General features: G+C 41.7%; 1 protein-coding gene across 3 annotated transcripts in view; it reads left to right on the plus strand.

The window, feature by feature from the left end:
• Window positions 1-15,266, plus strand: part of ARIH1 (ariadne RBR E3 ubiquitin protein ligase 1) — a 61,595-nt gene that overhangs the window by 23,042 nt on the left and 23,287 nt on the right. For all 3 annotated transcript variants that reach the window (XM_086757514.1, XM_086757513.1, XM_086757512.1), the window contains exons 2-3: window positions 2,842-2,909; window positions 11,299-11,443. In XM_086757514.1, coding sequence (XP_086613640.1) covers window positions 2,842-2,909; window positions 11,299-11,443 — 213 coding nt within the window. The remainder of the gene's footprint in view (window positions 1-2,841; window positions 2,910-11,298; window positions 11,444-15,266) is intronic.

Genomic DNA, 15,266 nt, shown 5'->3' on the forward strand with positions numbered 1-15,266 from the left:
TCATTTTGAGCTCTAGAGGATGACAGGAGTAATGTGCTTTATAGACCCGAGAGTGCTGGAAGGATTACGTGGAGAAAGCTGTGTGTGCCATCTTCCTCGTATATTTAGGGGGAGACTTCCTGGTTTGAGGCAAGACTTGTCCTAGACCCTGGACATTTTTTTAAAAATAAGAGTTGTACTCACTATAGGAGCTGGTATCATAACCAAGATAATCTAGAGATAAGATCAGTTTGTTAACTAAAGTATATTTTAATCTCTGATTAATTTGCTTTAGGAAGCATGCTCGTTTAAGTGAACTGTTAAGAGCTCCTTTAGGTACTGCTACATAATACAGATAGTATTACAAAGGTGTTGTAGAGACACAAATACAAAGTAACCTAGAAAGATCAAAAACTAAAGCTCTGAAAGAGGCTGCAGTCCTCCTCCCCTGGAACTGGAGCAGCCTTTTGGTGGAGGAGACCCTTAAACTCCCATACAGCTTCTTGGTGGCAGGGCTGACTTGAAGCAGTTCAACTGCTTACACCCCTCTCTCTGAGGTGCTGGCACAAGCTCTGTGCCACTGCACAGTGGACTGGATCAGGGGTTGATATTATTTAAAAGCTTTATTTGATTTTTTTTTTGTGGTTTTTTGTTTTGTTTTCTATAAATGGAGCTCCACGCTAGTTTAGCATGGCTCCCCCATGGCTGCAGCAGCTTAAGCAGCGTTGGCCAGGCAGAGCAGTTGTCAGCCCCGCTGCCAGGCTGAAAGGTGAAGATGCATCTCTCTAGGAGATGCAAACCGTGCAGAGACCATCCTGTTGCCCGAAGAGCCTCTCACACTTGCCTCTGAGTGTGTACACTGGGTGTATCCACATCGTGACAACACAGCGAGGTGTATCAGCTTGTTACTTTGGGTGAGAGCTGCAAAGAGAGGGGAAAATAACTCCATCAGAGCAGTGAGGTAGTCCAGCTTGTCCTGGAGTTGCACCGTTACCGCTTTTGATGCAAGGAAATGGGTAAATCTGCCTGGAAATCGTACAATCGTAGAATGGTTAGGGTTGAAAGGGACCTTCAAAGATTATCTTGTCCCCTTTAGCAGCACTCTGTTATCCCCACTCCTGCTAGGATGCTGAAGGTTGGGGTGCTATCTTGCTGTTTTGTAATGGCCAGTTGCATGTGGTTGTCAGCCAAGCACCTCACTGTGATACTACAGTTAGGAGCTTGGATGTGTATTGCCTGGGTGACTTAGTCAAAGATGGACTCGTGGCAGCATCTTCACAGTACTGAGTGTTTGGCAATACTGGTTTCTGATTTTTCTGCCCCGTACTGTGTAGCAGAGTTGCCATCCCAGCTGTTTATGGGGCTCCGCACGGGCTGGATCAGGGATCTGTCTAACCTTTCTGAAGCTGCTTTTATTCACATGGGCTTTTTAAGCTGGAAAATTTTCTTAATTTGGCTTTAAACTGTTCTGGCATTAATAGGAAGAGTAAGAACACACTGCAGAGGAAGAGGAGTGTCACTTTTTGTAGTACAAACAAGACTAGTTCTTTGTACTTACATTTTAATCCTGGGGCTTTATTTCAGTGAACGTTTTGTTGGTGTCACTGCTGAAATATGCCTTCCCACTTGTCATCTCCTACCCTTACCCTTGTGCTAATGCAGCTGTTTGTGTGGTCAGAAATTAAACAGATTGGGGAACTTATTCAGTGAAAATAAAAACAACTTAAAGGAAAAGAGGAAAAAAGATTACTTTCCAAACCAGTAATTTGCAGTGTTGCATCATAAGATGGTTGTGCTAGTATGGGAGGGTGAGCGCAGGACATGCAGGCATGTGGCTGAGGGTAAGAATGGGGTGCTTTGGGTAGCGGTATTGCCTTTTGGCAGCTTCAAGTTGTAGCTATAGCCCGCGGGCTCAGAAAATCACATTGCTAGTTTATGTCCTACTTTTCAACAGCTTCAGTGTCCGTTGAAAATTTGCCCTAAGGCAAACTTCCATTTTGGTGTCAAATGGCGAAGTACACATAGCCACTCTCTGGGCACTCCTGTTGCCTCTTTTGCGTGTAAATGTTCCTAAAACTGGGCCCACAGACTTTGGATTTAGGGAGCTAAAACATGGTTCTGGGGTGTAACAGAAGCCGTATGGTTTGTTACGTTTCTCGGCTCGTATAACCAAACCCTTGGCTGATGTTACAGTTTTAGTTGGAAGAAAAACTTGTACACAAGTGAAAATGAGCGTTTATTTTCAGTCCTATTTCTAACCTTTCTAGGCTGTATGTCCTTCCTTAGTTTTATAATTGCATAGTATTTTCTGGATGTCGGGATGCTTCAGGAATATCCAGGGGCATCAAAGCACATTGTTATCTTACACTAGCAGCCAGTTACTTTTTGGGAGAGTTTTCAGCCCAAGTGTTCTGGTGGTTGGGGCTGGGACAAAAAAGGAATATTCTTGTTCTGCAAACAGTGTGGAGGTTGTGTCAAAAATGAGTAGGACGGATGGCAATTAGCCCTTCCTGCATTTTATTAACATCCTGGGTTTACCTTGTGTAAGCACACTGGGCATGGAATTACTGGCACTTCAGCATCTGTTGTGGTAGCAGTAACTAACCTGTTCCTTAGGTCTTCAACTGTATTCTCAATTTATATAGACATCTTGCTTTATAGAGATTTTTTTAAAAGAAATTTCTTTCTGTCAAGTCAAACCATTTTCCAGTGTATGCTAGTTAACATGTATTATCTGCACAGATTATGTTATCAGACACACTGATTTCCTCACTTGCTTACTCAAAACTCTGCTTGGTATTCTCATAACAGTATACCAACTTGGTCAAGCAGTTACTCATTTATTATTTTTCTTTTCTTTAGAATCCAGCGACTATCACTCGAATACTGCTTAGCCATTTCAACTGGGATAAAGAGAAGCTGATGGAGAGGTAAGCAGCCATCTTAGCATGCAGCCACATTTCACTTCAGACCTGCAGGAAATGTTTATTGCTGGATTGATGTGAGAATGGATGAATGCGCTTGTGTATATGACAGGAGGATCTCTTGTGTAAGCTCTAAATATTCCCCTTTAAGCAGCCTTTACCAGCTAAGAGTGACTCCTTCTTTTAATATTATTAATATCTATTAGACTTCAGAGAAGTTTTGGAAGTTAGTTGCCCGTTGGAGGAAGGAATGCCTTCCAATTTGGACACATACAGGCACAGCGTTTTCATAGGCTCTGGAAAAAGCAAGCAGGAACAGGTTCCTGTTATTTTGCAGCTGTGGCCAAGTGAGTTTAGTTGCTCTTGCTTGTCATCCTAGCATGCATATTCCTGACATGTTTATTTGTTAGTTTTGCTGAGACTGAATTGTTCTTGACTGATGAAGGGTGCTGGTAAAGTGCATCTGCCTTGTCTTCATCTTCACAACTCTGGATTTTCTTTAGTATGTGTGTGAATAATGGCTTGAATTTTGCCTCTTCCACCCCCTCAGAGCAGAGCATTTTATGATTATTTCTGATCTTTGATTCCCAGCTCTTGGAATGTTGCTGGTAAAGGTACTTTTTATAGTTTGTTATTATACGGTGGAGGCCAAATCCAGCTACAGTGGTAATGCACTTGTCTTTTTTTCAATGCCAGTGTTGCTTTTGAAGAGAGTGTGAGGGAGCTGGGGAATTCAGTTTACTTGTAGAAGCTGGGGGAGAATGAATCTGGATGAGAAGGAGCAGTAAAGGCAGTACAGGGGCTTGCTGGTTGTCATGGTCTTTGCTGGTCTTAAGAGACACAAATTGGTGGGGAGTTGCGGGCAGAAGGAGTCTGTGCCTGGTGGGATTGTGTGCTTGGCCTTTTTTCAATTACCATTTCCTTTGCCTGATGATCAGGATGTGAGGAGATGGGATGCTTTATAGTTTGTAAATCCATGCGCAGAAGCAGTTGGTGGTGGTACTGTTGAATTGATAAATACCAGTTAACAGCCCATAGATGCTGTTCACACAGGGCCAAGTATGGGAGAGCAGTAGTTCAGACTGCTGGTGGATAGTTTTGCAGTTTAAATATTTCTACTGTCCTGAGAGTAATGGATTTAGGACACCTTTAGCCCCCATTGTGTTAAATTTTCAGTTAGTGATGGTGCTCAGGTACCTCTTCGGTTTTGTTTGGCCTAGATTTTTTTTCTGAAGTGATTGTATTTTTTAAAGCTTTCTAGTCTTTGCTTTATTTTCTTGAGAGTGACCTATTTTACTTCATGTTGGAAGTATGAGCAGCTTTGTGTTACAAATATAGCTACATTGAGGCTATTTAACTCTGACTACAACTGTTAAGCATTCTGATTTAGTTTCTTCTCTGTAATGTTTGTGTCTGTTCACTTCTTTGTATTTGATTTTTTTCTTGTACTTGTTCTTCTGGTCAGGCTAAAGTACCTCTGCATAAGTATACCAAAACGTCATCCTGTTATTCAATAGGTTTTTTTCCCCTTCTCATGGAAAGCTTGTTTAAGGCTGCTGTCAATTTAAAAAAAAATTGGGCTGTGTCAGCTACTTCTATGTGAGGTATTATTGTTAAGGCTTTTACAGTTTCCAACCAAAACACTTCAAATACGTGTAAATATTTACAGAGTCCACAGGTAGGCATTTACTCTTGGTACATATTCATTAAAATACTTATCTTAATTCTATAGGATTACCCCTGTGACTAATATAATACGTGATCCTTGCTTATGCAGACCTAGTCACACTAGTCACAGTTTCGGTGCTGATTGGTGCCCTCTTGTATTAGAAAAACACTAAAACATTTTCCCTCAAGTAACTAGTGCTTTCTGTCACTTCTTCACTGAATAGAATCATAGAATTGTTAGAGTTGGAAGGGACCTTTAAAGCCCATCCAGTCCAACCCTCTGCAAGGAGCAGGGACATCTCCAACCAGACCAGGTTGCTCAGAGCCTCATCCAACCTGACCTTGAACGTTTCCAGGGCTGGGGCATGCACCACCTCTCTGGGCAACCTGTGCCAGTGTTCCATCACCCTCAGCGTAAAGGATTTTTTCCTTATATCTAGGAATAGCTTCCACAAAGCTTTTTGCAGTGCTCTGCTGATGCTCAGCTGTGTTAAAGCAGGAGTGGGAGGCTGGGAGGGAGGTTCAGGCCTGGCTCTTAATGTTCAAGAAGATTCTGTGAGTACTGCAGTAATAGATGAAGGCAAGGGTGGGAGGCAGGTGGTCACTTCAGTAGCCAGGATGCAAAACAATCAGTTTGAAGTAGTGATGGAACTGGTACTGATGCCATGAGCTAGCTACACATCTTTTTTTCTAAAATATAGTTCTCGTTTACACGAAGATGAGAAGCTGATTAAGCTCAGATTTAGACTTGGTTATTCTTCCAAACCAGAAATCACTTGAGACTTACTTGGCTTTGTGTCCAATAAATCTTAGAGCAGCATTGTGCTAGCGTAAACGATCTCAAAAACACTGGGAAGCCTTCCTGGTGAGGTGGAGAGGTGTGCTCTAATCAGGCAAAAAAGTAAATTTTAACACTACTTTGTTTTTTTTTTTTTTTTTTAAGGGGAAAACCCCAGAACTTTTATTTTACTTGAAAGTAACACTATCCATTCACTATGTCTTCAGTGTCTAACCCCAAAAGTCTTGTGTCTGAAATCTCCAGCTCGCTAATAGCTGAACGTGTGTGCTGGCTTGCCTGTCAGCATGCACCTGTTGCCGTGTGGCTAAACCCAGGCAGGGCCTGACCCTGGGGCTGGAGCATCTGCTTGTGCTGGGGAGCCAGCAGGTAACTTCTGGTATCACGCTTCTCGTGGGTGCCAAGCAAACGTGTTAGACACTGTGTTCTTTCACACCAACTGAATCCATGTTCGGCAACAGTGTTGGAGACGGACTTATTTTTTTTTCCTGAGAGACTCTTACTTTAAACAGTTGAACTGGTATAAATTTGCCTTTTTTTTTTTTCTGCTAATAATAATTAGGAATACTTCCTAGGAAATTCCTGTTGTTGCCTGCAGTCTGGGTGGGTTTAATGCTTGCTGTGCAATTTTTGGTGCTTGATTTCACACCAAGTCAGAGCTTGAACTCAGTTGCTTAATGGTGTATATTTACAGTACCTAGCCAGTGTCTGTTTTGCCTTGGTTCATCGTGAGTCAGCATGACCTAACAGGCAGCCTTATCAAACTTTGCCTGTGGTAAAGCGTATAAACCAAGTGACTTCTTTTTTTTTGGTGTAGGAGTTCGAGGTCTCACCTCATGAAGTGAAAATTTTCATGTTTTAAACCATGAAAGCCTCTTCATCACTTCTTCTATTGTTATGCATATTTTTAATAAGTGAGTTGTTATTGTCTGTGTCAGCTTTGTCATGGAGTAATTACATGGTGGTGTTAAGAGGGCAGATATGTTACAGGTATTTATTCCACTTATAATGAAGTAATAGCCACAACTGAAAAACTGCCCTATCTACTGGTGAAGCACTAATTATTTGACTGTGTTCAACAGCAAAATTGGTGTTTCAGGGTGGATTTGTTTGTAGGATGTAAGTGGGTACTGGAGGAAGTACTCTACTTCACCTTCTCACATGCCATGTGTTTTGGAGAGTAAAAATGTTAAATACTATGTTTTCCTCTATGTCTCACAAGCTTGGTTAATAGAGACAGGAGACTAGCAGGGGCAGGTTGACCAGGTAACCTCAGAAATAAGTGAAGGAAGTGCTTTGGCTTAAAACTTCATCTTTATTGCTGTCCAATTTAACCATGGCTGATAGCGTCCATTCCTTCTGAGGGGAACTTTGAGGATGAACCTGCTCATGAAGAAGAGACTAAAATTCAGTTATCCTATTTTATGTGCCTTCCTATGGTCATTTGTTTATTAAAAAAAAAAAAAAGTAATTCAGGATGTAACCAAGGTCCCATTTAATCTCTGGAGGTACAGACAGAGGTATGGTAGTCCCTCCTAGGTGCTTATCTTGGTGGCCACATGTCTGAGCAGAGGACAGATGCCAGGACAGCCATGATAGCTTGGCTTCTAGCCCGGATTGCCTCTACCACTTGCATTCAGAGTCTCACTCCTCTCTGCAGGTACTTGGCCATCTGCTTTCCTTTGGGTAAATAAGTACTTACCACTATTCAGCAGAGGCTGAACAGGTGAAAAATTGTGTGTGGCAGGCTTTTTGATATGAAGGTATCTTTTACTGAGAGTATACTGATTCTCTGACATTTACAAATGGCTTTTCACTAAAGTAAATATCCCAAAGTGTGTACTAGAAGCATTTTTCCAGTGAAAAGGCTTTTTATCTTTGATAGTCCCTTGGCCAGGATTTGATTATGTCTAGAAGATTGTGATCAGACAGTTACCAACAGCAGGGGGAAATCTTGAGGATTCTAGAGAAGCTGACAACTTGATCCCTCTGCTGAAAAGATCTGATACTATTATGCACTTGGTGTTGGTAAGCAGTGAAGAAATTACAGAAGAACTTGAAAATAGTTCAGTTGTGTGTCTGTTAATTTTCAAGTCTCATAGAAAATAACGAGGCCTGTGATGAAGAGAAGGAATTTTGATAAACTAATAAAACTGGTTATTGAAGTCACTTATATTGAGCAAAGAGTTTAATGTTGGTTGAATAGACAAGAACACTTGTCAAGTATCAGAAGTGCTAAGATTACTGAATACCTGCATTGTAAAGGGAGAATAGGATTTAAAAGGCTGTTAAAGGCTGTCTGGAGACATTTGGTTCAGAGGAGATTCCAGACGTCATACAGGAAAAAAAAAATCAGACAGCTGGGAGGATCCTAGCAAGGGAAGTGGTACAAAGTGTCATGATAGGTCTCCTCAACAGAGAGATAGAAAAGAATGAGGTTTCTACTAGAGATTGAAATGGAGCTGCTAACATGAAGGAGCTCTGGAGAAAGGTAGACATCACTTAGGATGCATTGGCAAGATATATGCAGGAGAAATATGGCCAAAATTATATGAGATTGTAGTGAAATCTTAACCAAGATTGCATTTGTTTTTACTTCCTTGAGTTCAAGGAGGATGAATGGAAACAAACTGGTGGTTGAGAAGGTTTGCTGGAGAGAGAAATGGAGAAATGTTGTGCGAAAAGCTTATCTACTGTGTTTGGAAAGGGTGTTAAAGCTGCTGCTGGTGAATCCATCAACATGGGAAGGGCAAAGGGAGATCTGCTTAAACGGATGGTCTGTGTAGGTGCTTGAACAAGTGGGGAAAAGATGTGGTAATTGGAATTAAGAGTAGTTCTTAATCATGGAAGGAACTGGAACAGTCTATTGACTGAGCCCTCGTGTTTGCGTAAGGAGTGGTGGAGCAGTTAGAGAGGTCTTGGACTTTACTCTGGAGTATCCATTGCAACTGTGTATTTTCAGGGAGATTCAGGTTTCCTTCTGCATTTTCTAGAGTTCCTGTCTCTGTAGTGCCTAGTGACAGTAGTCTGAGACACAAACATGCAAATAGTTGTAGAAACTACTTGCTCAGTGCGTTCTGCCATAGCAAAGAAAGCAAATGCATTAAAAGAAAAGAGCTTGTGGGCCCAGCATGGAGAAGGAGGAATCCTGTTTGTCATCTAGACAATCCCAAAAAGCAGAGTGAATACTGTAAGAATTAAGAGCGTGGCAGAGTCAAAAAGGCAAAACTTAACTGCCTGCCTTAGACTTAGGTTTTCTCTCTCCTCTGCATGACCCTCAGCTGCCTTGTTTGCTTTTCCTGTGTAAGTGTAGGAGAGACCAGGCACTTCTGAGATGGAAACCATTTAATAGGAGCTGTGGCTCTTGTACCAAAATGCAAGCACGTGCGTGCTTTGCAGTATGTTGATGCTTTGGAAATGTTTAAATTGGTTAAGAATTCCAATCTTGCATCTTATTTGAGTTACCTTTCTCTCTATCCTTTCACCCCAAGAAACACATTGTTATATCACTTATTTTCTATCTGTTATTGGGAAACTGCCAGTTACCCATTGGTATTTAGAGGGGGTCGGTAATTCCAGGTGAAAAGCAGTTGTTGGTGACTTTCTGTCTATATATCTTGACGTAGGTTAGTAGGTGTGGCTCAGAAGAGTAGCTTTTGCAGAGATTTTGTGGAAACAGAACTGCCTGGCGCAGGTGGTGAAGTCCTGATGTGGATATGCAGCCTTAAAAACAGCCCAGCATTACAAACATCTCTGATATTTCCGTAAGCATTTAGCTGACCATGAATGCCAGTATTAAAGTTGCATCATAGCATTTGTCTTCAAAACTGTTTTCTTTGCAAACATCACACCCAACTGTGTGTCTGCTGTCCTCAGAGGATGTCCTGCACTGATTGTGCTGTGTGTAAGAACAATTTGAAGGTTGGAAACCTTTTGTGGAGTTAATATTTATCCATGACTCTTTTTAATAAACAAATACTCCATATACTAGGACCACACTGATTTTATTTGCTGAAATTTTCTAGATATAATTAATCCTGAAGGCAAACAAAATAACTTGGTTGGGTTAAATCCCTGAGCTAACAGTGAACAACACTGGCAAAGCCCCATGTGTGCTGCAATGCAAGAATTCACCACTACCTTCAAAATTCAGTGTCTTGAAAATTACGTCTAAAATGCGTGAAGTGCATCAAGAAATATATGAACAGGCACTGACATTGACTCTTTGTAACTGTGATTAGTCTTGTTGGTAGGTAGTGCTGTAAGAGAGCTGCTATGGTTTTGGAACTTTTTGGGAATACTGCAGGGTAAGACCATCTAGCCAGAGGTCTTTTGGGTTAGGTGTTGTATACCAGGCCTAGTCCCAGATTTGAGAGAGACTAGTAACTTCTTTCCACAGCCGAAATTCTTAGTTCTTTTCTTCCTGTTGGTGGACAGCAGATTCTTTTTTTGTTTGGTTTGTCATGAGTTTAAATGTATGCCTTGTAAGACCCTTTAACTTCATCCTTGCCTGTGTGCTTAGCTACAGGCACACTTGTCTGCTGCGAATTTGCTGGTCTTAAATGTGGCTTCATTGTGGTCAAATGTGTTTTGTTTTTCTTCTTCCCCGTGGTAGCTGCCACCTTGAATTTAACTTGCTGATGATGGGGGGCTGAGAGCTGGTTTACTGGCATTGAATGGGGGATGTACATGCAGGCAAGGTTAGCTGGTTAATGATCAGATTTGATTAGTTCTTTGAAACTGCTGCAGGCTGGAGAAAGGTATGTGGTGTCTTGATACTGAGAAGAGGCTGACCTGCCTACTAATGGTTCTTTCAAAACTGGTCCTCCTTACCAAGTTGAAGAGCTTTCTGTAAGACTGTAAACCAAACCTGTATTTTTTTTCCTTAAGAGAATAGGAAATAAAAAGAAAGTGGTTTTTCATCTCCCCCTAGTCAATTTTGCATCCTCCCTTCCATGAGGTGTCTTATTTTTGGAAGCATTGTAGACCTGGAATTGTATTTTCTTAGGAGGCTGTTGAAATATTGCAGGTTGACTGGAGACAAAAGATACTCAAATAGCTGGGGTTGGCCCAAGAGATGGACTGTGCAGGCTTTGGACATGGGCAAGGTGTTTAGTGTGAAACTGAGGACTGACCTAACTGGAGAGAAGAGTCCTGATCTGATAGGTGCCTCATCCAGCAGCAGTTGTTCCCAGACTCTGGAGATGCCTGAGGTGTGTGAAATGCAGTCCTGCAGTTGCCTTAACACATGATCACCCATCTCCAGTCAAGTGCTCCATCAGCTGAACCAAGTATCTGACCCTGCTGATGCATTTCTCCTTAGATTGGAGAAGGAAGTGCCAAAATTGAAGTAGAGATCTCTTTGGGCACACTTAATGTAAAGTGATTACACGCAGGAAAACATGAAGTACAGGAACTAGGGACCTGCTGAGTCATGAACCATGACTGACTGCTGCTTCCCGCCTCCTCTTTAGTGTTTTAGTGATTAGAATATTAGGGAAAAACAGAAAGCTTAAGCTGAAAAGAAAATTGAAGCTGGGGGCATCAAATCTGTGCTTGAGGAAGGTTTCCGCCTGGACTGTGAAGTAAGACGTTCTTGATTCAGTTTCCTGTCCTAGAGCTTTAATGCAAATAAATCACTGTGGAAAATCATGAATTACTTGAAATGCAGCTGAAGAATTGAAGGTACCTGAATTTTCAGGAGTGTGCAATTGAAGCCCAAATCTCTGCAATGATGTAGTTGTCCAGTATTCACCTCTATGGTCAGGGCTGTGTTGCGTTTTGTTAGTGAAGAGTTTTTTAAAAGTAGTGAGTGTGTGAGCTTTCTGAAGTATTAAAATGAACTTTGTACACTTAACTCCCACATAGAATTTTAAAAATTACTTATGAGGAAGGTAGTTAAATTTTCGTTCTCTTGTGTGTGTTACGCAGATACTTCGATGGCAACTTGGAGAAGCTCTTTGCAGAGTGTCATGTAATTAATCCAAGTAAAAAGTCTCGAACGCGCCAGATGAACACAAGGTCATCAGCCCAGGATATGCCTTGTCAGATCTGCTATCTGAACTACCCAAACTCGGTGAGTACCTGGCAGCCAAAGTGGAATCTGACCGGTAACTCCCCCAACTTTACTAACTGAAATTAAAACACTTTGGGCAGAAGTCTGTAAGGACTTCTCCAACAGTATTTTAAAAAAAGCCTCTGAAATTAAACTGAGATGAATTTCTTCATTTAATCTTCTGATCCTCAGCATATGTATGAAGAAATGGTGTTCAAGATTGTTTCTTAAAGCAGTAAACCTTATGTCTTGTTTGCTGCTGCTGATCCCAGTAATGCGGTCGGGGACCGCAGAATTATGTAGTGCTTTATGTGTTCTCTTTAGTTCTTACTGTGTAGTTTGACAAACCTTTTTTTTTTTAAACAAACCTCTGAACAGTATTAGTTTACCTGAAATGGGATTGTATTTCAAATGAAATTATCCCTTCTGTGAAAGCCTTTATGGGTGCTGGGGTCTGGGCAGCAGTGTAGTGAAGTTCTTTAGAAAAAAAGCAAGCAGTAAATCTAGTAGTTTTAACAAAGGTCAGATGCCAATTGAGACATGCAAATAAATGATACATGAAATAAAAAAAATGTGGAAAGCATGATGGGCGAAAGGATTTACTTAAATAGAGTAACAAGACAGGAAACAGTTTATAAAAGTAGTAAATAATGATGCAAAATAGTCAAGCTCGAAAGCCTGGAATAAAACTGAGTAGAAGTAAAATAAAGTAGAAATTAAGGGTAGAAGTGCTTGCTGGGGCTCTAAACTAGTCCTCTACTTTGTGGTAAGATTAGTGGTAGTGCTGCTTTTTTTTTTTTTTTTTTTTTTTTGTAGCTATTCGCAAATACTAAACTTCCCGATACACTAATCAGAGGTCCAGGCTTCTGCTGTTTTGTACAGGCAAGGAACTTGCTGTGACTTTCCAGGGGCAGGAGGTGATGATGGGAGATCCTGGAAGAAAATGAGATCAGTGGAGAAGCTCAAACATGGGTCGTACCTGTGGCTTTGCTGAAAGGCAGGGTGCTGCCATATGTGAGGAATTCTTCCTTTATTGGACCCTGCTGTTCCTGGTGGAGCTGTCCTGACCCTCCAAAGCACTGTCTGACCTTTAAAGAGCAAAGCAGCCCTTACATAAGGCTTCCCCTCTTGCTCTGGGTGTGTTTTATGAGCTTGCTTTTCAGCAAGAATGGAAACCATTATGAGCTTTGGATTTTATGAGTAGCCTTGTATAAAGTACCCTTGCTGCTGTAGGCTGGCTGCAAGCCTCTTCCTTGCTCTGGAGCAGGCAGAGCAGCAAAGCCCAGTTTCAGGCAGCTGAGATTCTCAGTGTTCCAGTCACTATTGCTCTTGAGCCAGTAACCACAAGACTTCGTGCATCTCCTTTTAAGCCTTGTGTGCACTGACTTCCTTTTTAGAGAATAGCTGCAAGGAGAATTGTTGCTTGCCTTGTATGAAGAAGTGCTGTGAAAAAGACAAGCTTGAGAAATTTGTTTGACCCTCTACCCTCTGCTAAAATCTTATTATTTAATCAGTGCAGACTTCCCACATAAGGTAGCAAGGAAATGATTTTGATTTTAGGCTATGCAACATTTTAAATGAAAATAGGAGGATTGAGGGGGGGAAAATGGGAGGAGACATCTTTAGCATCTTAATGTCCATCTCCAGAAAAGGTCCTCTTGTAAACTTCAGATTTAGAGTTCATATTGTTAATATATTCTCTTTTTTTTTTTTTTTTTTTTTTTAATGTAGTTGCTGGGTGGGAAGAATATGCCCAGCACTTGCAACTGACAGGCCTTTCCTCTGGCTGGGGTACGTGTCCTTCCAGGGAAGCAGCTTTCTGGCTACTGGAAGGAACTGCACAAAGCAGGCTAATACTTCTTGGTTTTGTGGTTTGAATAGCGCATCAAAAATAGTAGTAGCTCAGTTGTTAGAAGAGCAGTTTCTTAGCTGGAACAGTGAGATGTTGCAGGTGAGCAGAGGTGTCTCTAAATTGTGAATGTTAAGTCAAGAAACAACAGGGGAACCTCTCTCTGCTTCTTTGCCATACATAAAATTTGGAGCATATAGGAAAACGAATACTTTGATTTCCTCTTTAAAAGACTGTAGTGTCTAAGGTGACTGTAGGCCACCTGATTTCAAATCTGTTTTGAAGCTGTTTTGGATAAGTTATGTTCAATACCTAACCTGAAATCTCAACTTTTAAATCTTCTTGCAATGGTCAGCTTTTTTTTTTATCCAGAAAAGCTGGGGGGTTTTTTTTGTTTGTTTTTCTGAGAGCCCCTTTCAGCCTATAGAAAGCTGGAAGTTTGGAGTAGCACCTGTTAAGAAATTTTACAATGTACAGCTATTATAGGAATGTGTCTTGAATATTCACCTGCTCTTGGGGTCATTGCAGGCAATATTTGTCTGCCTTTTAAAGCTCCTCTAAGGGCAAATACAGAGTCTTTATAGCTCTTCAGTCATCTCCAGAGAATTGTGATTTGAGGCTTGGGAAGCACCTACAAAATGAGGTGTTTGATGCTCTTGTGGCAGCCTGCACCCTGATGATTTGAAAACTTAAGGGAGATATTTCCAGTCCCTCTGGGTCCCCATCAACTTGTGTTAAGTCTCAGTAGTTATTTCAGGTCAAACCCTTGTTGGTGAAGACGGGACTCGAGAGAGTCACATGGCTTTGCCCACTGCCTCTCTTGTATCATCAGGTCTCATTTGAGAGGGAGGCAGCTGGGAGAGACACTGGGCTGTTGTCCGAACTGCGTATTCTAAGGACACCCAGATTCCTTAGTCTGTTGGTGCTATCGTAACTGCTGAAAGTAAAGAAAGCCTGAGTGAGGCTGTCATCGTAAACACATCTTGGAGCAGCTGATCCCTTCTTTGATCAGTTTGATGCTACCCGAAGAGCAGGGACAGGTATCGAATGGCAGCGTGCTGCTGCTAGCACCTGCTGTCACAAGAAAAGTAGGTGATGAGTAGAGATAGGGTGAAAGTAGAGCTCTCCGCTGTGATAACGTGCTATTTCAGAAGTCAGTTGCCTCTTGCACTTAGTGGTTTTATGTTGGCCTTTTTGCTTGCTCCCCTGCTGTATGCTGTCAGCTTAGCCAAAAATAATTGGGAACTCCCTCAAAATAAAGAAATTAGTTGAAAGATACTCTGAATTCTTTGCAGCCTGGGAGAAAGTGTGGTGACTGCCTTTTACGTGGGCACTTACCCGAGCTTTTCGCTGCCTGAAATAACTGAAATGAGTCTTAAATGAAGATGTGTGCTTACCTATGTTCTGTAGTGCTTCCTTGTGCTTGCTTGCTGCAGGAATATCTAGGTTCATTAAGGGATGATCCCTTTGTCTGTGCTTGCTTCCCATCATATGTCAAGAAGCCTTAACACTGGAAAAAATCAGTACCATCTTCAGGTTGGTTGCATGCTGTTGGCATCCCAAAAGTTACAGATGTTGGGGCTTTTCTCCCATAACGCTGCATCTCCAGGGGGTGTCACTTGGCCACAGCACCATCTGTGGAGTGTCAGATACCTTGTAGCTGGCTCAGTAACAGTTCAAAAACTGGAAGTTGTTTTTTTTTTGTGGGTGGTTTTTTTTTTTTTTCAGTCTTGGAGTTGGTATATCTTGACCCCGTAGTTGTGTACCATCTCTCTCCTTGAGCTGTGGTGCTGACAGGACACCACTCTGGTTTTTGTTCCAAAGAAAGCAAAGGTCAGGGTGGGTATCTCTGTTTTTTTTCTTTGAACAGTCAGATGCTCAGCTCACTTCTCTCCTCGCTGGCTGGTCAGGTCAGATTTAACCATTGTACTGTTGCTGGTGGTAAGTGCTCTCTGGCAGGGCTGTTGGAACAACGGGCAGTTGAGCCTGCTAGCT

The sequence above is a fragment of the Chlamydotis macqueenii genome, chromosome 12 (assembly GCF_036417535.1).
Source record: "Chlamydotis macqueenii isolate bChlMac1 chromosome 12, bChlMac1.mat, whole genome shotgun sequence".
In the NCBI taxonomy this organism is placed as follows: Eukaryota; Metazoa; Chordata; class Aves; order Otidiformes; family Otididae; genus Chlamydotis; species Chlamydotis macqueenii.